Below are 26,474 nucleotides of genomic sequence, written 5' to 3'. Positions count from 1 at the left end.
TCCTTTCCTTCTCCATACTCTTCTCTTCCCATCACTCTGGTACAAGTTGATCTCGGTCTCATCTGTCCATAGGATGTTGTTCCAGAACTGTGAAGGCTTTTTTAGATGTCGTTTGGCAAACTCTAATCTGGCCTTCCTGTTTTTGAGGCTCACCAATGGTTTCCATCTTGTGGTGAACCCTCTGTATTCACTCTGGTGAAGTCTTCTCTTGATTGTTGACTTTGACACACATACACCTACCTCCTGGAGAGTGTTCCTGATCTGGCCAACTGTTGTGAAGGGTGTTTTCTTCACCAGGGAAAGAATTCTTCGGTCATCCACCACAGTTGTTTTCCGTGGTCTTCCGGGTCTCTTGGTGTTGCTGAGCTCACCGGTGCGTTCCTTCTTTTTAAGAATGTTCCAAACAGTTGTTTTGGCCATGCCTAATGTTTTTGCTATCTCTCTGATGGGTTTGTTTTGTTTTTTCAGCCTAATGATGGCTTGCTTCACTGATAGTGACAGCTCTTTGGATCTCATCTTGAGAGTTGACAGCAACAGATTCCAAATGCAAATAGCACACTTGAAATGAACGCTGGACCTTTTATCTGCTCATTGTAATTGGGATAATGAAGGAATAACACACACCTAGCCATGGAACAGCTAAGAAGCCAATTGTCCCATTACTTTTGGTCCCTTAAAAAGTGGGAGGCACATATGCAAACTGTTGTAATTCCTACACCGTTCACCTGATTTGGATGTAAATACCCTCAAATTAAAGCTGAGAGTCTGCAGTTAAATTACATCTTGTTCGTTTCATTTCAAATCCATTGTGGTGGTGTATAGAGCCAAAAATGTTAGAATTGTGTCGATGTCCCAATATTTATGGACCTGACTGTATGTAATGAGCATTCCTCCTGCTGATGATCAATGCACTAAGCATTTTTCCCATTGACCACTAATGTATAAATGATTTTTCCTCCTGATAGCTGATGCAATGAGCATTTTTCTCATTGACCACCAATGAGAGGAGATTCGCTGATGTAATGAAAATTTTTCCCACTGACCACAAACGTAAGGAGCATTCTTCCCCCTAATCACCAGTATGAGATGTCCATTCTCCCAATAACCAACAATGTAAGGTAGTCATTCTTCCACTGACCACCAATGTATGGGAACATTACAACTTTCACAATCTGATTCTTTTTTGGCCTTTATTATTGCCTATTTCATTTTATTACTGTCATATACAGGGAGAGTCAAATCGCAACATATGCCCATTCCTTTATTTACTAATTATTTTTTTTTTTTAGAGTTGAGTTCAACATACCATTTACGCTAATGTACTGTGAGCTGCAGTAATTTAGCAGGGGGTTCCGTAAGACCTGCAAGGGTAGTTCAAGGGTTCCTCAGTGTTAGAAAGGTTTAGGAAGGCTGCTCTAGAGGGCTGCTGGAATCGAAGAACTTGAGAATAGCATAGTACATGGAGATCAATCAAAAGAATATGAAAAGGAGGCCTGAGCCTCTTTCGGACTCATTTCAGATATGAAGGATATGAGTTTAGAGTGGAAAATACCTTACACTGCCCAGATGGAGGTCTCTTTGAACTTAGTATTTTGCAGCTTGTAAATGCATATATTTGTGAACAAAGATGATTACCAAAAAATTACATTGTAACCCTAAAACAAAATCTAAAACATAAAAAACACCCACATAGTGAATCATCGTTTTCAAGCAGTCTATCAAGGTAAACTGAGCCATCAATAAACCTCTACATCTGAAATGCTAGTTGGCTGGCTGTCAAGTTAATCCAATAGCTCTAAACCCTTTGAGGCACTGGTTTGAAGCAAGCAATTCAGCTCTGACTTTCTATTATATGCCTATTCTGGGTCAATGGTTTAGAAGGACTGAGGCCAGATATGGCCAGGCACCAAGAAGTTTCAGAAAGAGGTCAGCAATGACAGCCCTAGACTGCTTTCACTACAGGTTTCCTTTAGCAGCTCTTTAATTAAATGCTACGGAACTCAACAGATCAGAACTGTAAGCAAGTCAGCTCAGCTGACGTTTACTGAAGGTTTCTTGGCTCTATAGAATTCCCCATTTTCTATTTTAGGGTTCCTGTCTATTGACAAAGGTTTTGCTATAAGCTGCATTTCTCTAAGAATAAATGTAATGTCCACACAAAACCCTTTTTATACGTAAGCACATCACTGGTATTTCCCTTTTTTTCATTAACAACTTCTGGAGTCCTACAATTGGTTGTGACAATTAAAGTTGAACTCCAGGCAAACAGCCAAATACACAAAATATGGGAGCTGTTTTACCTGCCAAAGAATTCCTGTCCATAAAGTCCCGAGATGTAAACTGGCCATACACAGAGTGAATTTTGGCAAGTTCCTGATAGAAAAAAATCAAAAAAGCAGATGACCTGGCGGCACCACTCTGCTTGTCATCTTTAGTTCTGAAAATTGAAGGAGTGGGTGAAAAAACTGTTGGCCAAAAAGTGACTGTGGGCAATTGGCTGCAGTCACTTTTTTGGTATCCCAATAGCCAGGGGTGCCGAATGTCAGATTTAAATAGCCAGCAGAGGAGATTCCTCTATCCATACTGTTTAGCGTGAATGATTAATTTCTCTCACTCAGCCCCGTGGGGCTGAACAAAAGAGATCCAAGAATGTATGACCAACCTTACACAGACAGTATAACCATCATGGTGAACTGACTGATCAAAACACCTAGGTCAGCTGCCAGCTGCCTGTGACTGGATAGTGAAGGAGCAGCAACAGGCTGCTGAGGTCATCTCTCTGCTCACTCCTATTAGCACATGTGATTGCTGGACAACTGATTGGCCCAAAGTACTGCCAATCCCTCTCCCAGTCTGAGCAATAATGTACAGCAGGGGTCTCCAAATTTTCTAAACAAAGGGCCAGTTTACTGTTGTTCAGACTTTAGGGGAGCTGGGCTGTGCCCAGTGGGAGTAAACAATTTCAAAATCTTTGGTATTCAAAGAAGGACTACTGCCCCATCGTTGGTGTCAGTGGGAGGAATAGTGCCCGTTTTCTGGTGCAAGTGGAAGGAATAGTGCCAGATTGCCAGTGTCAGTGGTAGGTATTATGCTCTATTGTTGGTGTCAGTGACAGGAATAATGCCTCAAGGGCCAGATAAAGCCAAGCTGGAATAATGACTCAAGGGCCAGATAAAGCCAAGCAGAGGCCCGAATACAGTTTGGAGACCACTGCTGTACAGGTTGAAATCAGGTGAAATTTACATATTTCTACTGGTTGCATTTATATATTTTTTTAAATTTTAAATACTGAACTGCACTTACTAGTGTTAATAACTGTCTGGAACTCAGCGTTAGGCCTATGCATACATTTTAACTGTATTTTCTGCTTTTTAATTCATTAGCATTACCGGTTGACAAAATAAATATAGATGGAATGTAAACTAAATTACCATTCTGTTTAAACACCTCAGGGTGAACTATGGTACAAATCGCTCTGCCGTGGAATATATATATACAGACACACATACAGTATGTTAAGTTTTCAAGAAGAAATACAGCATTTTGCCTTCTGATAGCTGATTAACAGAACACAATGTACACATTCCATGAAAAAAACCCCAAACATTCCTTAAATTTTTTTCGTGTACACTCTGCTAACACTTTTTTACAAAATCTGAACAACTTTCCATTTGTCATGGCTACATATTTTTATCTATAGTAGTGGTCCAATTTTTATAAGTGAAGAACACTGCTTGGGTGATATTATTAAATAAAACAGCTACATTTAAATGTTAGATAAGTTACAGAAAATTGATTTTATGGTGTTTTCATACCTTCTGTATGGGTAACACATGAAGAAGTTGGAATTCTTACATCTGTGTGTGACAACTCCTTAGCATGTACTTAGCCTCACAGATCTGAACCAAGAAAAACATTTCTAATTCTTTAAAAAGAAAAGGATTGCAAGGCTTTGTTCTGTGTTGGCAGGCTGTAGTGCTAATCCAATGGCTTTGGTACTTTCCAAAGCACTGACCCAATACAAGCATGCAGCTCACTCTCATTTTCATCCACATGCTTGCTCCAGGTCAGTGAAATAGAATGTATAGATGCTACAGACAGAAGAGCAACTAGTATTCATTAACCACCTGCCGGGCCAACTCCGACACTTCCCTCCTACATGTACAAATCAGCATTTTTTCCTAGAAAATTACTTAAAACCCCTAAAAAAAAGTATATATCTTTTTAAAGCAGAGGCCCTAGAGAATGAAATGGTGGCTGTTGCAAGGTTTTAGGTTATATGGTATTTTTTCAAATGCAATTTTTTTTGGGGAAAAAAAATACACTTTAATGAATTTTAATGCACAAAAACACAATATAATACTCAATTGTTTGGTAAAAATATAAAAGATGATGTTACGAGTAAATAGATACCTAACAAGTCACACTTTAAAACTGCGCATGCTCGTGGAATGGCAACAAAACTACTGTACTTAATCTCTATAGGTGATGCTTTAATAGTCTTTCTGGTTACCAGTTTAGAGTTACACAGGGAGGTCTGGGGCTAGAATTATTATTCCCGCTCTGAAGTTCACGGGAATACCTCACGTGTGGCACATACACTGTTTACATATGCATGCACGTTCTACATATGCGATTACGTTTGCACGCAAGCAAGGGAGAAGGGAGCATTTTTACTTTTTTACACTGTCTCTTTAATCTGGGCAGCACAGTGGCTAAATGGCTAGCACTTCGGCCCGGGAGTACTAGGGATGTTTGTTCGAATCCCAACCACAGCACCACCTGCCTGGAGTTTGCATGTTCTCCCTATGCCTGTGTGGGTTTCCTCCGGGTACTCCTGTTTCATCCCACACTCCAAAGATATGCTGGTAGGTTAACTGGATCCTGTCAAAAGTGGCCCTAGTATGTGTATAAATGTAAGTTAGGGACCTTAGATTGTTCGTCCCTTGAGGGTTATAGACTAATGTGAATGTACAATATATATGTAAAGCGCTGTGTAAATTGACAGCACCATATAAGTACCTGAAATAAATATATATCATTTTTTTTTTTTATCAACTATTCCTTTTACAAGGGGTGAACTACATCTCTTGTGAAAGCATGGTCGGTGACAGGCCCTCTTTATGGAGAGATTTGCGGTATATTAGAACCCAGATCTCTTCTCTGGTCTCCAAAGCAGCAGATCAGACACAGATCAGCCTGATCAGCTGCTTCACTGGCCAGTAACCAACCAGTAAACACAAAGCCAAAACTGGAAGTGACAAAATACTCGTCCCTTTCCGATTTCTTAGACCAGGGGTCTGCAACCTTTAAGACATAAAGAGCCACTTGGACCCGTTTCCGAGAGGGAAAAAAAGACTGGGAGCCGCAAAACCATTGCAACATTTAAAACAAATCCGACACTGCATATATTGCAAAAAACGCTCTGGTCATGAAGGGGGTTTAAGGGTCCAGTAAGCAAAGGGTTAATCAGGGCCACAGTGTATCGTCATAATCACAATCATAGCCTTAGGTCAGTGGTGGGCAACCTTTTTTTTCGACTGAGCCAAATCTCGCCAAAACCACGATTGAAATTTATTTTGAGAGAAACATTTTTAAAACTGAAAATACATCCCCCATATAGTAATTCATCCCCCATATAGTAATTCATCCCCCATATAGTAATTCATCCCCCATAGTAATTCATCCCCCCTATAGTAATTCATCCCCCATATAGTAATTCATCCCCCATAGTAATTCATCCCCCCTATAGTAATTCATCCCCCATATAGTAATTCATCCCCCCTATAGTAATTCATCCCCCATATAGTAATTCATCCCCCATAGTAATTCATCCCCCCTATAGTAATTCATCCCCCCTATAGTAATTCATCCCCCGTAGTAATTCATCCCGCATAGTAATTCATCCCCCCTATAGTAATTCATCCCCCATAGTAATTCATTCCCCATATTGTGTGAATTCACTTACCTTTGCTCCGCGCGTTCCTCTCGCTGGGTTCCCGCGCCGTTCTGGTCTTCAGGGCGGACTGTGAGAGGAGAGGAGTTCGTCACGCTGCCCCGCCTACATCCGGGCTGCCCCGCCTACATCCTGACAGCCAATGTTTGCCAGCGGGCGCCCGGCACACAGAAGATCTGCATTAAAAGAGCCGCGGCTTGCCGACCCTATTGCCTGTCACCTGGTGGGCAGTGTGCTCCGGAGCCGCAGGAAAGGTGAAAAAGAGCCGCATGCGGCTCCGGAGCCGCGGGTTGCCGACACCCGTCTTAGACCATAGAGAGGATTTGGAACGTTCCAGTTTTTTTGGCTGCAGTCTCAGGCTCCCCGGTGGGAGGAGGGACCCACTTCTGCTGCCTGTAAAATCATTTAGCAGCTATTTAGCCACCCGAATTGCTTTTACAGTGTTCAGCATCGCTGGCTTCATGGATGCAGCTGCAGCCATGAGCCCGGTATTCCCACTTTAACTAGAGGATGTACATTCTATGCTACTGAAGCAGTTAAAAGAAAACAGCAAAGGCAGCCCCTATATGTTTTCTCTTTAAAGCTAAACTCAGTGATAAGCAAACACTGACTAAATACAAGAAGCAAAGTGTCTTTTCACTTGAACCTTTGTGTGATTTGTGCATTCCTTCCAGATCTGTGCAGTAATCCAGTGTGAAACTTTGCTTCTGTGCAGGAGCTTCCTGTAATAAAGGCCGATCTCTCTCCTTGTGCAGGGTGACTAGTCCTGTATCCACTCACTCCTGTAGTTTTCTGCACCCAGCCTGGAGTGGGTGGATCCGCTGGGCCCCTCACACAGCTTTGCACAGGCTATGTGCAGCACAGTGATGATGTCACCACTACTTTTACATGGTAATATCTGGGTTTACAAAGGCATTTGGTGCACACAAGTGGATTTTCATCCTTTGTGGCTATGCTTGTACATATTTGTGCCTGGAATTCACCTTTAAAGCAATGTATACAGGAAAGCTTCATTTTAAAACACAATACAAAACACTTTTCTGACACACTTGGGCCCTTTTCACACGAGAAGAGCAGAGCAAGTGGATGACACATGAACACTTGGGAATTCCTATGCAGATAAGCAAGGCTGTATGGCGATGTACGCCCTGTGTGAACAAGCTCTTAAAGAGTATGACAACAAGAAAACATTTTCTTTCTAGTGGGAAAGGGTCTGAACTCTAGTTTTTAATGCTATACAGGGCTCCGTTAGAGGGAATTATACCCCACTTCCTGTTCTGCTGACAACAGTTTTAACAGACAGGAAGTAAGGGAATATCAGTAGCAGGGACACAAACAGAAATACAAATCTGAAGGGTTTAACCGTCACCTTCTGTCTGTGTTGCGGTTATGTAGCGGCAACTTTGGGAATACTAGGTAAACTCCGGACACAAACTTGAGGAAAACAAACCTTTATTTAACCAGTGCTGGTTGTGCCTCAGCCAGACTCATGTTTGCAAAGCTAAGTGGCTTGAAAAACATCTCACAGAGTATACATATTAACAGTTATGTCACAATGCATATTTTTCTGCTTTCACTTTCTGCACATTCAAAAGACTTTCTAAACTGTACAGTATATGTCTTTGAGTACAAGCTACAGATAAATGATGTGTTCCAGTTTGTAGCTGGTATTGTTCACGGTAAATAAGGGAGGGGGAAGTGAGCTGGTAGAAATATTAAAAATTAAAGGAAACGCTGCAATATCTGAGTGCTGCCACATTCCCCCCTTTGATGCTATCGTAGTGAAAGTTTGAGTGAGATAAAGCATCACCAATTGACCACTGACCTAAGCATTAATCATCCTATCGGTGATTTCTTCTATTACCTTGCCATGATCGTCTGTCTCCACACAGCAATTACTGAACGCACACAGGCTGGAGTTGAGAGGAATTTCAGCGAAGCACTACAAGTATCAACCAGTTCCTCACAAAAAAACTCAAGCAGAGACAAAGCATCACTTGACATAGCTTCATAGATGAGGTCATAGCAGGTTATCTGGTTCCCTACAGTGCACATTGAATAAATTATTTAATTATGTACACAAGTGTTACTGTGCCTTCACATTGATAATGAGAATGCCAAAATAACATTCTAGTGGTTACAGATCCTACTCTAGTAGTCTTGATACACGGGTCACATGATCTGCCCTCCCCCCTATTGTTCTAGCTAGGGTTATTACTATGGCTACCAGCAATTTTATTAAAACATTTTTATCAAGCATCATATCGATGTAGATTCCCATCTTCTGCTGTGCATTGACCAGTCAGCTTCCGGGTGTGACTGGGGCAGAGCTGGAGTTCTTCCTTCTAACAGATATCAAATGTATCCCCTTCTTCCGCCGTACGTTGACTCAACAGCTTCAAGGTGTGTTGAGAGCAGGGCTGGAGTTCTTCCTTCTAATTTCTCTGGTCCACTTTAGCTTCAAGGGATCTTGAGGGTCTACTTTACTCAGCCATGAATCTGTGTGATCAGCAGCTCGCTTTGCCCTGGAGTGATGTATCCAGGGGGTCACCTCGGCCATTTTAATGGCTGCGCGTAGACAGCAGAACAGTGTAAGGACCTCTCCATCTGGGCTCTAAAGAGGTTACGCTCCACTCCTTTACCCACACTGCATCTCCCAGTGCAAAGGGGTGAACGGGGTTGGACAGGCTTATGGGGAGTTTCTCTTGAACCCACTTCCCTATATCATGCATATTCTCCCCCAATTTCTGTAACAGTTATCGGTTCACCACCACCCCTATCTGGTGTAAATCTCCCTCAATACCTCTAATAATGGGTGGGGGCCTACCATATAGTACTACAAAAGGGGACCAATTTGTCCTCTTTGTTCGTACTCTGGATTCTCAGCAAAACAATGGGCAGCATCAAAATCCACTTCATTGGGGTTTCCTGACAGAGTTTTTCCAGTTGTAACTTTAGGGTGTTGTTCATTCTCTCCACTTTTCCAGAACTTTGAGGCCTGTATGCGGTATGTAGTTTCCAAGCAATCTTGAGAGTGGTTGCTAATTCCTGAAAACACTTGTGAACAAAGACAGGGCCATGTCTGAGCCTATGGAAGAGGGAATTACATATCTGGGGATAATCTCCTGTATTAGACATTTGACTACTTCTCTGGTAGTTTCAGTTCGTGTAGGCCAGGCTTCCACCCAACCCGAATAAATACAGACAGCCACCAGCAGATATTTATATCCTCCTGAGGGGGGCAGGACAGTGAAATCGACCATTAATTCTTCCATCCTGCAGTTGATACCACCGATCTTCCCTGTACTTTCCAGGTTCAGTCTCTACCCATTCTTGTTCTGCCTTTGGATAGATTGGGTCCCATTCAGAGAGTGGTACTGGGAACAGGGGGCCATAATCTGTTGTGGGGACCGCTGGAGTGCTACCTCCCTGGCTGCTTGATCTGCTTTTCTGTTACCTTTGGTCACCTGGGAGTCTCCCTTTTGATGACCCCTACAGTGTATCACTGCAACTTCAGAGGGGGCCCATACTGCTTCAAAAAGTTCTAGTATTTCTGTCCCATACTTGATGCTCTTTCCCCCGGACGTGATGAGTCCTCTTTCCTTATACAGGGCTCCATGAGCATAAAGAGTCAGGAAAGCATACTTAGAGTCCACACAAACATTCAGTCTTAGGCCTGCAGCTAGTTGTAATGCTCGTGTCATAGCAATCAGTTCCACTTTCTATGCAGCAGTTTCCTGTGGTAAGGCTGCTGATATCAGTGTAATATTCAACGTCTGGCTTTCCCAAGGGGCTGTCCCTCAAGTCTGGCCAACTTGCGTAAACTTCATCCATTACCTGGAGACAGTCATGTATTAGGGGTTCCTTTGAAGTAGGGAGCAGGGTGGCAGGCTTCAGGGTGTTAACAGTCTCTAAAAGGATTTGAGGATTTTCATTCAGCATGGCCTGGTATTTGACCATCCGGCTGTTAGTGAACCAGTGATTTCCCTTATAATTCATCAATGCCTGAAAGCTGTGTGGAACTCTGACATAGATCTCTTGACCCAGTGACAACTTTTCAGCTTTGGCCACCAAGAGAACTGTTGCTATGAGGGCACCTGAGCAGGCATGTTTCCGAGCCACTGCTCCATGTGTTCGTTCACACATGGAGCTGCAGTATGGCCTCACCCCCTCTTTCTCATTAGCTGACTGGCTGTGATTGACAGCAGTGGGAGCCAATGGCTCCCGCTTGTTGTTTCAGCCAATGAGGAGGCAGAGACCCGGGACCGCTGAAGCCGTCGTGCAAATCGCTGGTTCGCGATGGCGCTCAGGTAGGTACTGAGGGGGCTGGGGGCTCTGCTGCACACAGAAGGTTTTTTTTACCTTCATGCATAAAATGAGCCTTTACAACCACTTTAACCTCTCTATCTGGCTTGGTGACAATTATCACTAAATGAAAAGTGATGGGAAATCCCAAATGTTACCGCTACCACCACCCTAATAAAACACAGATAGCAATAAAGAAAATTGACAGATTTTAACCAAACCCTACTCACACCCTAATTGGAAGACCTCTTTAAAACGCACCCCTATATGGTGCAATTGTTGAAACAGTCACATATTTTGCTTTGCTGTGCTATTGCCAACCCCAAGAAAGTTTTTTTCTTGGATTTACAAATGAGGATTATAACTGGCGGGTGGGGGGAAGGGGTGGAGGTAACTATAGACTGAATATTTTGTATATATGCATATCAAGGATTACATTTTCCATAGAGGTAATATCCGAACTCGCAGTTATATAAACCATCTCTTTTGTATGCATAAAATAGAATTACAAAACATGTTATTTTAATTGCCATGCTATATTTTACCATGATATTTTCAAATCCAAAACAGTGGTGTGGTGACAGGGGCAGCAAAGCCAGAACCCTCTGAAGACCTCTATAAAAGTTTACACAAAAATGTCCCCTCCCCTTCATTTAACCAACAAAGGTATCATTAAAGAGATTTTCAAATTTGGTCTGATTTCAGCCTACTGTAGTAAAATCAGTAAACTATGGACTATGAGTGTTTTGTATATGGGAATGCACTTATAGGGTAGCTCCACTTTTGTTGAGGGAAAACAATCCCCTCAGGGTGATCAATGCAAATTTCAGGGACTTTAATAAATTTGCCAGCAAATTCCTACCTTTTGCTGCTCTGAAGAAATAGATATCTTTTTGACCATGTCATGCGGACTGATTATGAATGGGAGGGCCTGATTCATTATAATCAGCTGGTACACTCAGTGTTCTAATGAGAAAAGCTGCAGTGTCTGCATCTCTTTAGAAGTATTTAACCTTTGGAGAGTATTACCAAAACTGAAATTCCTATCACAATGGGTGCCTAAAATTTGATTTGTATCTTAGTGCAGGAAAATCAGTGAGCCAAATCACACAAGCAGGAAACGCCATTTCTGTGGGTGTTCTGTACACCAACATTATGTAGAATGCCTTCAGGTTGCCATCTTACATTAAATTTTATAGAAAATTACATCAGCTGCAGATTGAAGAGGACCGGTAATTCTTAATAACTTTAAATTACAACAAGGCTTGTACATCAATTGCATAGAATATTTTGTTTTATTTTTTTTCTGTGAAAGTGAAGTTACCCTTTAACACTACATCATTCATACCTCTTAGTAAAATGATATATTTAAGTAGGGGGCAATATGCTAGGGATGTCACTACATACAACTCTAAGGTACAGACTGAAATACTTCGAATAACTGGAATAACAGTTGGGGAAAATAAGTACAATGTACACCTGCTGTCAAATATAGAGCCAAAACAGAAGTTCGCTCATACTTAAAGCTGTACTCAAGCTTTGGTTACATTTTACGAACTGTGTAAAGTGTAGCAAAAGTGAACATTCAGCCTTACAGTAGGCCATACATCAGTACATTTTCATATGCATTCTTTCTTTGAATGCTCCTTCTTGTCATAATGGATTTAACCAATTCAAAATCCCTTAAACATTTGTGAAGATTTGCCATTTTTAATGCAATCCTGCATGTTGTGGATGGGGGGAGCTCTATACTGGAAGGGGTTTGGGGTGGGGGCTGTGGTCTGTGCTTTGTGTTGAAAGGAGAGCTTTCTACTGAGGAGGGGTGTTGAGGGAGAGCTCTGTACTGAGGGAGGTTGGGAGAGGGGCTTTTTACTGGGGTAAGAGGGGTGGTAGGGAAGAGAGCGCTCTTTATTGTGGGGGTAATTGATGGGACAGCTCTGTACTGGGGGCAGCTGGGAGAAGAGCTTTGTACTGGAGAGATGGGGTTGGGGGTGAGTTCTGTACTGGGGGATGATTAGGTGGGAAGGTCATTTTTGATTGTACTGTGTTACTCCTGAACCTTGTGCCCTGTATGATACGCAATGCTGAGCTCTACACTCTTTTTGTTACATACTTCTGGGCCCTGCACTCTGAAGGCAGGGGTGGACAGTGAGGGGGGTAAGAGTTCCTGTACTTATTCTCTGAGGGAAAAATCCCTGCTAATATGAACAATATTTTGGATGATTTTTAGCCACAAAAGCACATTTGCAATTAGGATTTCCTTCTTTCAAGAATTGGCCATCTTGCTCCTTCTAATTCTTCCTTCATTACTGTTGATAATTAACATCGATTCGACCCTATCCCATAACCATTAGAAAACTGAAGGAATGTTTCAAAAACAAACAAACTTTTACTAGTGTATCGCCAGCTTTACTGGACCGTGTAGCAGACAGTACAAACCAATGTAAATATAACATTGATATGTTTATTGCAGTTATTTACTGATTTGTTGGCATATGCTGATGTACTACCATTGCAGCCAAGTGTGAGGGAAATAGGTTTCATCTTGGTTTCCTTTTTCCTTTAGGGTTAAAGCAAACTTGGATCAGCCAAAATGAACATCCTTAAGGTGGGAATACACGATTAGAAAACAGACCGATCGGTCATCCGATGACCCAGAGGCGTTTGGTCGTTGGTCGAAATCGTGGCCCACATTAACCAATCTAAAAAAATTGTTCATCGGGCAATACGTAGTGTTGACGTCTTCCGTACAAGTGGGAGTGATGCAGTGTGCTTGTGACCTTGTAGCCACGCCTTTAAAACCAGAACGAGCGATATACACAATTAACAGCAATGAGTTTAATATAGTTTATTACATTATCTATATACATAAATAGTGACACATAAAAATATAATGTGCAGAATTCTGGTTTCATTATCTCATAACCCATCTGATGACCCCCGGGAATACAGTGCGGGAGAAGGCACGACTGCTGGTTCTGCGATCCCCCAGCCCTACTAGACCCATCACCCACATCTGATGCCCACCTCTCACAACCCTCTCTACACCCCATCTCCACCATCTGGAAAACATCTTCGCTGCTGACTACCACCCTTCATCTCCGCAAACCAAACCTCACCCTTCAAACCGAGACTTTCACAAATTGATACTCGCAGCTTGATTACCCCTGGCTACAACCTATCGACCTGAACTCTACCCATCCTGTTCCTAGGCACGACAACTCTAGCTACCGGAAGACACAGCGATGAGATACGCCACTGCTCGCTAGACTATCTGCAATCAAGCCTCCCACCACACCTGTCCGCCACTCCGTTTACCTCCCTAAAATGCCTCCTCCACTCCTCCTCCTCCTACTCCTCTCCTCCGTTCCGAAAATCTCTTCTCTATATCCCTCTCCTCCTCCCAAACAACTGTAGATTGTGCCCTCACTGCTTCCTTGGCCCCTCTACGGCACCCACCACCTCCCACTCCACTCTCCCACCGACCCAAACACCTCCACTGGTAGATTTAAACGCTCCTGCACATCCCGCTCCCATGCCACCTTTCTCACCCTTCTTTTTCTCCTAACCGCAGGGGACATCTCCCCGAACCCCGGCCCTCCAGCACCTTGCTCAACCACAAGGCACAATCCCACTTCCACCTCCTGCCCAACCCCCTTAACCTATTACCTGTCCCTCTGCTCCCCAAACACAACCCCCCCCCCACTTTTTCATGTGCACTCCTGAACGCCCGATCGGTTTGCAACAAGCTCACCGCCATCCACGACCTCTTTGTTTCCCGCTCCCTCAACCTCCTAGTGATCACGGAATTCTGGATCCAAGCCACTGACTCTGCCTCCCCTGCAGCACTCTCCTATGGAGGTCTCATCTGGACCCACTCACCCAGACCCAACGGTCGAAAAGGTGGTGGGGTTGGTCTGCTCCTGTCGCCACTGAGCACCTTCCGAATCCTCCCAAACCCCCCCTCTCTATCCTTCTCCTCCGAGGCCCACTGCATCCGGCTATTCTCTCCAACCCCCCTGAGGATTGCTGTAATCTACCGGCCTCCTGGACCCGTATCCCGCTTCCTTGACGACTTTTCCGCCTGGCTACCCTTCTTTATCTCTTTCGAGCTACCCACCATCATCCTTGGAGACTTCAACATCCCTGTCAACATCAATAACCCAGCTACATCCCAACTCCTCCACTTAACCACCTCTTTTGCACTCGCACAGTGCATACAATCCACCACCCACTCCAACGGGAACATCCTAGACCTTCTCTTCTCCTATCTCTGCGCTCCCCACAACCTCACAAACACCCCCTTCCCCCTCTCTGACCACAACCTTATTACCTTCTCTGTCTCCTCGTCCTCAAACGCCTACCCCTCCAAATGTCAAACTATTACCAGCCGAAACCTCCGCAACCTGAATCCTGTCCCCCTCCACTCTGCAGCTGATCAACTTTACGACAGCATCCTTCCCCTGTCCTGCCCCGACCTGGCCACGACTGCCTATAACAACTCGCTGTCAACCGCTCTAGACTCGCTAGCGCCTTTAACCACACAAAACATCAGATCCGACCGCTCCAGCCCTGGCAGACTGATTACACCAAGACTCTCAAACACAGTCGTGCATTGGAGCGACTATGGCGCAAAACCAGATCTCAACTAGCGTTCACCCGTTATAAATCTGCCTTCCACACCTACACCTCCTCCCTCCATGCTGCCAAACAAGCCTTTCTGACCCTCATCAATACCCTCTCCTCCAATCCTCGCCGGCTCTTCTCTACTTTCAACTCTCTACTCTCTCCACCCCCACCTCCACCCAGTACCTCAGTTACCGCCCTCGAGATTGCCAATCACTTAAAAAACAAGATTGACACAATTCGCAGGGACATCGCCACTGCCCAGGCTTCCACCCCACCTATCTCCTCTCACACAGCTACCCCTTCAACAACCCTCTCCCTTTGCCTCACCACTGTTCAGACCTCCACCCCACCTAACATCCCTCACACTGAAGCCCCCTCAACACTCCACTCCTTCGACCTTACTACCACAGAGGAGGTCACTAAAGTCTTCTCTGAAGCCCGCCTCACCACCTGGCCCCTCGACCCTGTCCCCTCACAACTCCTACGATCTCCCTCCTCCTCCATCCTACGCTCCCTCACCTACATCTTTAATCTCTCCCTCTCTTCCAGCGCATTCCCCTCCCCTCTGAAGCGCGCGCACATCACTCCCATACTTATAAAGCCCTCCCTGGACCCCACCGACCCGAACAACCTTAGACCCATCTCCCTGCTGCCATTCACATTCAAACTCCTTGAGCGCTTAGTCTATAAATCGCCTAAGCTCCCACCTCAACGACAACAACCTCCTCGACCCCCTGCAGTCCGGCTTCCGTCCCCTACACTCCACCGAAACCGCCCTACTCAAACTCACCAACGACCTGCTAACCGCCAAAGCTAATGGCCACTATTCAGTGCTCCTACTCCTCGACCTCTCCGCGGCTTTCGACACAGTTGACCACCCCCTCCACCTCAAAAAACTACACTCCCTTGGCCTCAGAGACTCCACTCTCTCCTGGCTCTCGTCCTACCTATCACAACGCTCCTTCAGCGTTACCTATAATGCTACCACCTCCCCCTCACTCCCCCTCTCTGTCGGGGTCCCTCAAGGCTCTGTCCTCGGGCCCCTTCTCTTCTCCATCTACACCTCCTCCCTTGGCCAACTGATACACTCTCACAGCTTCAACTACCACCTCTATGCTGACGACACGCAAATCTATCTCTCGACCCCTCGCCTCACCCCTTCAGTCTCCGCCCGAATCACTAGCCTACTGAACTTCTCCATCACGTCCAACAATGCCACCATCAGGCCCACCCTGCAAGCCAGAGTACTTGGTGTCATTCTAGACTCCAATCTATCCTTCCAGCCCAAAGTGCAATCGCTAATAAACTCATGCAGACTCCAACTCCGCAACATCGCCAAAATACGCCCATTCCTAACCCAAGAAACCACTAAGCAACTCATCCACTCCCTCATCATATCACAACTCGATTACTGCAACTCCCTCCTCACTGGCCTGCCTCACCACAGGCTATCCGTGCTTCAGTCGATCCTGAATACGGCGGCCAGACTCATTCACCTTACTAACCACTCCGTTTCCGCCACCCCCCTGCCAATCCCTCCACTGGCTTCTGATTGCCCAACGGATCACATTCAAAATGCTAACACTGACGTTCAAAGCTGTCCATAATTCTGCCCCAAACTACATCACCAACCTAATATCCAAAAACCACCCAAAACGCACTCTCCGCTCCTCACAAGACCTCCTTCTCTCTAGTTCCCTGGGTCTCCTCCTCCCATGCCCGCCTCCAGGACTTCTCCAGGGCATCACCCATCCTCTGGAACTCCCTACCCCAATCCATCAGACTATCACCTACTCTCCTCTAGGCTCACCCTGAAAACCCACCTCTTCAGGGAAGCCTACCCCGCCCTCTGCTAATTGCCGATCTCCTCCACTCTTCCTACCACTCCATCCCCCACAGCTTTTCCTCCCGTACCACTATCCCCTCCCTCCTAGATTGTAAGATCCAAGGAGCAGGGCCCTCTAACCCCTCGTGTATCGCACTGTATTGTTATTGTACTGTCTAATGTATTGTCTCCCATTGTAATGTACAGCGCTGAGCGAACTGTTGGCGCTAAATACTGTATAATAATAATCATTAGGCCACGCTACCACCTCCCCCTCTCTGTTGGGGTCTCCCAAGGCTCTGTCCTCAGGCCCCTTCTCTTCTCCATCTACACCTCCTCCCTCAGCAAACTGATACACTCCCACGGCTTCAAATATCACTTCTACACCGATGACACGCAAATTTACCTCTCCACCCCTCGCCTCACCCCTTCAGTCTCCGCCCGTATCACCCACCTACTGAATGACATATCAGACTGGATGTCGCTCCATTTCCTCATATTGAACCTTTCCAAAACAGAGCTCCTGATTTTCCCCCCAGCCTGTGCCCCCCCCCCATCACGACCAACAACGCCACCATCAGTCCCACCCCACAAGCCAAAGTCCTAGGTGTCACTCTAGACTCAGACCTGTCCTTCCAACCCCATGTCCAATCATTGGCAAACTCATGCAGGCTCCACCTCCGCAACATCTCCAAAATACGTTGGTTCCTAACCCTAGACACTACTAAACAACTCGTTCACCAGCCTACCTCATCGCAGACTATCCCCGCTTCAGTCTATCCTGAACTCAGCGGCCAGACTCATCCACCTTACCAACCGCTCCGCTTCTGCCACCCCCCTCTGTCATTGCCTCCACTGGCTCCCGATTGCCCAACGCATTAAATTCAAACTACTAACAAAGACATACAAAGCCATTCAAAATGCTGCCCCAAATTACCTCACCAACCTGATACCCAAATACCACCCTACCCGTAATCTTCGCTCCTCACAAGACCTCCTACTTTCTAGCTCCCTGGTCTCCACCTCCCACGCCCGACTGCAGGACTTCTCCAGGACTTCCCCCATCCTCTGGAACTCACTACCCCAATCCATCAGACTGTCACCTACCCTCCTCACCTTTAGGTGCACCCTGAAAACCCATCTCTTCAGGGAAGCCTACCCCGCCCTCACCTAACAGCCGATCTCCTCCACTCTTCCTACCACTCCATCCCCCACAGCCACTTCCTCCTGTACCACTATCCCCTCCCTCCTAGATTGTAAGCTCGAAAGAGCAGGGCCCTTGAACCCCTCGTGTTTTGTTTTGTTTTGTTACGGTATTGTCTCATGTTCTGTCCCCCACTATAATGTACAGCGCTGAGCAAACCTTTTAGCGCTATATAAATACTGTATAATAATAATAATAATTAGGCCAATATACTTTTAACATTTGGATTTTTCGTTCGTGTTTACAAAAGGTTCCTTGGACATAAACATCCGGGTCATCTTCTGTTTCCGCTCATGCGTGATAGCGCTTGATAGATTTTTTTCGTATGACCATCATTCCATCGCATAGAAAATCGGTTGTTCATATGAGAAACGACAACATTTTTCATTGTTTTTCAACCGGATTTTTTCGTTCACAATATCGTTATCAGTTAAAACATCCTGCTCATCAACGAAGAGAAAATTGTTCGATCAGTGGTACCGCAAAATTTTTCGGACGATTTTCTTATCGTGTGTACGGGGCATTAGTTTCAAAGTCTAAACGTATTTTAACAGTGAGTAGGATGACAACCAACACATTTAACTCGCACCTCCCAGCTTCTGAGATAGGAAAGAGGAATAACTTTTACAACAAAGGCACAGGAAAAAACTCTGCTCATACTTTAGTAATTTCAGATAGAGATAGACGATCGGTAATGCCTCAACACAAAAACTGCACTTTTGAACTTTCACAGATATCTGTAAAAGATCAAATCAGGAAAAATAGATATTAAAGTGTTACTAAACCCAGGACTCTGCATTCACTATATCTGGTCTCCCACAGTACACAGAACATGGAAAATAAATGATTTTAGTAAATAAAATTGCTAAATACCTCTTCTCATCAGCATTTAGAGCAGTCTTGTGACTTCAGCAGAGCATATTATATTTTTATAATAAAAGCTTGTAGAAGGAGTTTTCTTTCTGCTCTAGGAGGATGTAGAACCCCTGACCTCTGTCTGTAGAGTGCTGATTGGCCCTGTGCTGATCACATGCACTCTCCGAAAGAAAAAAAAAAAAAACTCTATAGCAATGCACACTAAACTGAGTAAGTGCAGAAGGGCTAGGGGTTCAGTCTGTCTTTTCAGTGTGGACATTTGAAGAAGAGGAAGGGCAGAGAAGTCTGGAACAAACAGCCTTTTTACACAATGCAGAGGATTAACCCCTTAAGTTCCACAGTGAGTATAACAAGCATGCTTTACTGCATATACAGACTGATTTTACTGTTGTGGTTTCAGTAACACTAACTTTTATTCAGTAAATATTTCCTCTACCATGGCCGTTTCTGGAGATAGAAAATGAAAAGAAACCTTTAACCTGCTGCCATGGCACACCACTATATTTTTTTCATACTTGACAACTTGAAAACAATAACAATCATTTACAAGCTGAAAACTAAACAGAAACTTAAGAAAAAAAATAAAATCATAGTAAGTAAGCAGAGCATTTACACATGCAGATCTATACAGCAGATTTAGGAAGAAAAATGGCGGAGTAGAGTTGGGAACTAAAAAGCTGAAATTTGCACTCCAACAAGATCTTCCTTCCGTATTTATTTAAACCATCAGCAAGGATCTTTTGAATGAGCCAGGAGTGGGGAAATGATTCAAGGAAGTGTGGAGATACTATACATGCAGTTATTTTGCTGATGGTTTGAACAAATGCGGCAAGAAGAGCTTGTTAGAGTGTGGCTTTCATCTTTTTACTTCTGATGGCGAGCAGAGCAGACGGGCTGCAGGAACTGGCACCCACTCTGTAAGTGGACGTCAAGAAGAGTGGGTCTTGAGTGGTGTTGTGCATGACAGGAGGCGTTAGGAACAAGATACATATAGAAACGTTTCCCAAGCTAGTCTTTGCACTTTGTTAAAGTATAACTAAAGCCAAACCAAAACCTATTTTTAGTTTTGGATAGCGTGCAGAAGGATTAGAACTCTTGTTAGTTTTTATTGCTGTCTGTGCCCCCATTAGGGAGATTCACCCTTTCAATTTGTCCTGTTTACCATTCTCTTTGAAAGTGAAAGAAAATGCACATTGGGTAGTCCACAGAAAAGTAATAGAGAGGAAATCTTTCAATCAAGACACTAGTTCTGGTGATCTGGGGGTCCCCATGGAATTCCTTTATTTGCAGAGATTTCCTTCCACTCCCTGTTTGGCTACGGTACAGGAAGCAAAGGCAAAACAAAAAAAAAACCTGACAGGGGTTATAATGCTCCCTTGCTCTATCCAAAATGAAAAAAAACAAAAAACGTTTTGCCCAAGTTCTTCTTAGCTATCATTTTTTTATTGCATTCTTTCTTAATGTAAACCAGTGAGGCAAGCAATATGGTGTGGTCATTCTTGACTTGGTCTTCTTGTATAAACAGGCTCTGGGAGTGCCATACTGATCCTGCCTTCAAACTAGTCAGTCGCTGATCTGGAACAAGCATGCAGCCAGTGAAGTTTTAAAAGTCAGAATTTTTATTCTGCATGCCTATTCCAGGTAAGTGACACAACAGGAAGTGAAGGTAAGATCCACATGACAGCTCCCTCAATTCTAGTTGACTGGCTGTTAAACTTACCCAGTAGGTTAAATACTTTAAGCCACTGACTAGCAACAGGTGTGCAGATGAATAAAGCTAGAGAAGAGTCAGAAATTCTTATACGAGGACTCGTTCCTGGGCACTTACTCAAAACATTAAAGCCGGATAGTCAGCATAACAGTCACCATAACGATCATTTTAAAAGGCGAGGTCGGAGATCCTCAAGTCCCCACTCTTCCTTCATGGCAGGTTTGGTTTCCTTTAAGCTTGATCTTTACATGATTTAGCCTATGAAGACAGCAGATACCTGTCCGATGGTTATTGCTCCACCCACAGTAAATTTTGCTTCCTCTTTCAGCTCCAATCTTAAACATTATATGCTTGGTTGAGCTTTGTGCACACATGTATGGGATAGCCATCTGAGTGTGCCACCTGACAGTTAAACCCTTCCTAAACAATTGGCCACTCTTGAATGTCCACTGTCAGCTTAAAGCGGAGTTCCACCAAAAAGGGGAAGTTCCGCTTTAAAGACAGGTCCCTCGCTCCCTATTAGGGATTGGGGGGGAGCAGCTACACGAAACTGACAGGTAACCGCTCCCACTTCTGGTCCGATCACCTAGGCATTCGGAAGCGGAAGTTGTCCTCCCACAAGACTACGGGGAGGAAGGGTAGAACACGTGACAGGTCCCAGAAGATGACGGGGCCATTCAGGAAGCGCAGCGCTACTCGCGCATGTGCAGTGAAGCCGCAAGCTGTCACAGCCGGGTGCCCACTCTGAAGATGCCGGTGCCTGGGGTACAGGACGGCCGGTGAAACTGGCTGCGGCAGGGGCACTGCAGGATCGTGGGACAGGTAGAGTGGCTGTTTTTTTAAAAGTCAGCAGCTACAGTTTTTGTAGCTGCTGACTTTTTTTTTTTTTACAGTGTGAGTGGAACTCCGCTTTAAGAGAGATCTGTGCAATTGCCATCTTTCATATACCTCTTCCCCTAGTGTTTGAAAAAATAAAACCTCTCTGCAATGTCCTGCCTAATAAGAAATATCATTACAGTGGAAGAGTAGACTTAGCACAAGGCTAATACATGAACAGTGTAGAGAAGTCTACAGGCCATGTTTCAGTTTGGGGCAGTTCTCCTTGTAATACAGGCTTAGTATATTATACATTTTATTAGTGTGCCCAGCATGCTAACTGGTATTAAAAAATGTGACATTGGGGACCCTGGTTTAAATTTTTTTATCAGGACCCAATGGAGTTTAGCTACACCTCTGTTCCAATGCCTTCATGTTACAGCAAGTGAAGATACTATCTGTACAGAAAACAACTCAAATGTGACAGTTACTCTGCCCAGTACAAGCTTTGACTTAACAAACAACTCAATAGCTAGGGAAGTAAAGTTAATCATTCACAGAGATTTACCATCCAACCTGCAGCCTGGGAAGTTAGCTCACTTCTCATCATTAGTAATACAGAGAAATAAAGTGATAAAAAAGATCTAATTTACAATTTTTATTGACAGCTGTTTTAATAAGTGATAAAGTATTGTGTAATTGCTAACAAACCTCAAGTGAGTTATGTAAACTTTTTACAATATTTAAGAATCTAAGAGGAAGTTCCAACATAAAAAAAGCTGGTGACAATGAATAATATGTCTGATGTATTTCCTCTTGAAATTGCGGATTGTGCAATGCACTTTCATACATACACAATGCTAACAGAACTCATTAGATGAAGACTGTGCTGCAGCTAGTGTGATAAGTGACATATGCTTCTGGAGTTACATTTTAAACAAATTTTAGTTCATTTGTAATAACCTTTTTAAGAAGTATCCTTCCAGAATCACATATTTGCACAGTGTAAATGACAATGTAACTATGCATGTGTGTAAGGGTCAATCAACCATCGGGGGAATTTCCGTGTGAAAATATTCATTCATCTTGGCAATTACCCTTGTTGATAAAGCAGCCGATCTTTGTTGCATTCCATAAAGAGCGATCATCGGCATAAAAGCAACCTTAAAGTAGAACTATTTGGATAGAGCAAGGGAGCATTATAACCCTTGTCAAATTTTTTTTCACCATCTATGTCCCATTGTGCAAATTTCCCTTCACTTCCTGTCCCATAGCCAAAAACAGGAAGTGAGCGGAAATTCCTGCAAATTAAGGGAATTCCTTGGGGACCCCCAGGTCACCAGAACTAGTGTTCCCATTGGAAAATCTCCCCTCAATTACTTTTCTGGGGACAACCCAAAATTTGGGTTTTTCTTTGTCTTTCACTTTCAATAATAATGGTAAACAGGACAAACAGAAAGGATGAATCTCCCTAATGGGGACACAGAGAAGCAATAGAAACTAACAAGTGGTCAAATCCCTCTACACTCTCCATCAAACATTTAAAAAAAAAAAAAAAAAAAAAAAAGTGTTTTGCCTTTATGTATACTTTAAGGGCCCATTCACACCAGATGCAGTTTGATGCCTTTTGACTGCATTTCCACTGCATACAGTACAAAATCCAGGTTATCCTATGCGCATAGTTTACACCATTACAGTGCAGTGCAAAAAATGTACAGCAAGCTTCATTTTTCTGCACTGCAAATGCACAGAATCCTGTGCAAATGCAATGCAGTGCACATAAAAGCCCAAAGAAGACAGAAGACAGAAGTGGTCTTAAAAGGACATGCAAACATAGAAAAAGGCAGCACAAATTCATGCAAAAATGTGTGTCAAGCACATGTTACCTTGCATGCAAAAACATGCAGTAAACATGCAGTTTCTGGTGTGAATGTGTCTTCAAGGTTCTGACTGACTACACATGACCAGCTGTAAGGAAGCAGATGTCCCATGGAAAGAAGATCAGAAAACAGACTTTGATTTCTTGTCAGGCACTATGCCGCAGAAGTTAATGACAATAATCCAGTGTCATAAAAATAATGGTGGCAGCAGAGTGGTGGGTTCAGTGAAAAAAATTACGCATTTAAGTGAATCAAAATTTGTAGGAAAAATGTGACTTTTGACATTCGTATTACAGAAAGAAAAAGCTTTGTCCTTACTTTTTAACTCAGTAGAATTTTCTTCAAACAGGACAATAATGCTAGGGAAACACTTAATAACATTAACAAGTAGGACAATACCTTATTTATCCATTTCAGCCCAGGGATTCGATCCGCATTTATTTGTTCTTCTAACCACGGCCGCATCCGCATCCTTTCCACAGGCATTTTTCCCAGATTCAAGGAATGACACTGCAAGAAAGGTTTTATAACAAATGATTTCTATTCAACAGGTAAAGTAACAAATTGAAACATTAAGAAATAAGGAGTTTACCAAATAAAACCAAGTCTGTAAAAGTGTTTAAAAGACATTGAACACTTTCAAATGTTTTTGTCATTAGTGTAGTCATATTCCCTGTGTTGTTTACTTGCCTGACCCTGCAATGATAGGCTCATATGTTTCAGTTTTATGGCTGATTGATCCCATCTATGTCCATGTATTCATTCACCTAGCTTATCCCTATTCACGAAGAGATGGGCAACTTCTTGTTCTAGGCCACGGAGCATCCAGTCTATGCCTCACCATTTCCTCTGTGTTGCATTACAACTATGGCAGTGTTAATGTGATGAAAACACATCTCTTCCCTTCTTTGCTCTGCCTGCTTGACCTGTGTCAGATCTGATTACATGTCCTCCTGCACACTGGACGTTTTTACAGCTTTGGTTTTTGGCTTTTGACGTTTTTTTTTCTAAAGCCAGTAAAATCCCCAGCATGTTATCCTATGTGTTAACCACACGCAACATCAGACCCCGACCGCTCCAGCCCTGGCAGACTGATCACACCAAAACCCTCAAACGACACAGTCGTGCCCTGGAGCGACTATGGCGCAAAACAAAATCACAACAAGCCTTCACCCGCTACAAATCTGCCTTCCACACCTACACCTCCTCCCTCCACGCAGCCAAACAAGCCTACTTCCTGACCCTCATCAAGACCCTCTCCTCCAATCCTCGCCGACTCTTCTCCACCTTCAACTCTCTACTCTCGCCACCCCCACCTCCACCCAGCACCTCACTCACCACCCTTGAGATTACCAATCACTTCAAAAACAAGATTGACACAATTTGCAAGGACATTGCCGCAACTCACACGCCCTCTCAACCCGTCCCCTCTCACACAGCTACCCCCTCATCCCCCCTCCCCCTCGACATAACCCGCAGGGACTTCGTCACTGCTCAAACTCCCTCCAACCCCGTTCCCCCTCACTCAGCTACCCCCTCATCACCCCTCTCCCACGGCCCCACCACTGCTCTGACCTCCACTTCCACCCCACCCTACATTCCTCATACTGAAGTCCCCAAACACTCCGCACCTTTGACCTTACTACCATCGAGGAAGTCTCCAAGATCCTCTCTGATGCCCGCCTCACCACCTGCCCCCTCGACCCTATCCCCTCACAACTCCTACAACCTCCCTCCCCCTCCATCCTACGCTCCCTCAGCCACATCTTCAATCTCTTCCTCTCCTCAGGCACTTTCCCCTCCCCTCTGAAACATGCACACATCACCCCCATACTTAAAAAGCCCTCCCTGGACCCCAATGACCCGAACAACCTCAGACCCATCTCCCTGCTCCTATTTACCTCTAAACTCCTTGAGTGCCTCGTCTACACCTGCCTATGCTCTCACCTCAACGACAACAACCTCCTCGATCCCCTACAGTCTGGCTTCCGTCCCCTACACTCCACCGAAACCACCTTACTCAAACTCTCCAACGACCTTCTAACCGCCAAAGCTAATGGCCACTATTCAGTGCTCCTACTCCTTGACCTCTCTGCGGCCTTCGACACAGTCGACCACCCCCTCCTCCTCAATAAACTACACTCCCTCAGCCTCAGAGATTCTGCTCTCTCCTGGCTCTCATCCTACCTGTCACAACGCTCCTTCAGCGTTACCTATAATGCTACCACCTCCCCCTCACTCCCCCTCTCTGTTGGGATCCCTCAAGGCTCTGTCCTTGGGCCCCTTCTCTTCTCCATCTACACCTCCTCCCTTGGCCAACTCATACACTCTCACGGCTTCAACTATCATCTCTATGCCGACGACACACAAATCTATCTCTCAACCCCCCACCTCACCCCCTCGGTCTCTGCCCGAATCACACACCTACTGAGCGACATATCAGATTGGATGTCGCTCCACTTCCTTAAACTGAACCTCTCCAAAACAGAGTTTCTTGTCTTCCCCCCAGCCCAGACCCCACCCCCCATTGACTTCTCCATCACATCCAACAACGCCAATATCAAACCCGCCCTGCAGGCCAGAGTACTTGGTGTCATTCTGGACTCCAACCTATCCTTACAGCCCAAAGTCCAATCTTTAACAAACTCGTGCAGACTCCACCTCCGCAACATCGCCAAAATACGCACGTTCCTAACCCCAGAAACCACTAAACAGCTCATCCACTCCCTCATCATATCACGATTCGACTACTGCAACTCCCTCCTCACTGGCCTGCCTCGCCGCTGGCTATCCCCGCTTCAGTCGATCCTGAATACGGCTGGCAGACTCATTCACCTTTCCAACCGCTCCATTTCCGCCACCCCCCTCTGCCAATCCCTCCACTGGCTTTCGATTGTGCAACGGATCAAATTCAAAATCCTAACACTGACGTACAAAGCCGTCCACCATAATGCCCCGAACTACATCACTGACCTAATATCCAAGTACCGCCCAGCACGCACACTCCGCTCCTCACAAGACCTCCTTCTCTCTAGTTCCCTGGTCTCCTCCTCCCATGCCCGCCTCCAGGACTTCTCCAGGGTGTCACCCATCCTCTGGAGTTCCCTGCCCCAACCCATCAGATTATCACCTACTCTCCTCTCCTTTAGGCGCACCCTGAAAACCCATCTCTCTTCAGGGAAGCCTACCCCACCCCTTGCTAACTTGACCGACCTCCACCACTCTGCCTACCACTCCATCCCCCACAGCTATCTCCTCCTGTGCCACCATCC

General features: G+C 44.7%; 1 protein-coding gene across 2 annotated transcripts in view; it reads right to left on the bottom strand.

Moving 5' to 3' along the window:
* The window catches only part of IRF2 (interferon regulatory factor 2), a 121,561-nt gene that overhangs the window by 40,915 nt on the left and 54,172 nt on the right, over positions 1-26,474 (bottom strand). For both annotated transcript variants that reach the window (XM_089669632.1, XM_089669631.1), the window contains exon 2: positions 23,602-23,712. In XM_089669632.1, the coding sequence (XP_089525758.1) occupies positions 23,602-23,688 (87 nt within the window). In that variant the 5' untranslated portion in view covers positions 23,689-23,712. The remainder of the gene's footprint in view (positions 1-23,601; positions 23,713-26,474) is intronic.

The sequence above is a fragment of the Staurois parvus genome, unplaced genomic scaffold (assembly GCF_062004578.1).
Source record: "Staurois parvus isolate SC_StPar_1 unplaced genomic scaffold, SC_StPar_1.0 ptg000080l, whole genome shotgun sequence".
Lineage (NCBI taxonomy): Eukaryota > Metazoa > Chordata > Amphibia > Anura > Ranidae > Staurois > Staurois parvus.
The sequence above is the reverse complement of the archived record's forward strand: the minus strand, read 5'-3'. Positions and strand labels throughout refer to the sequence as shown.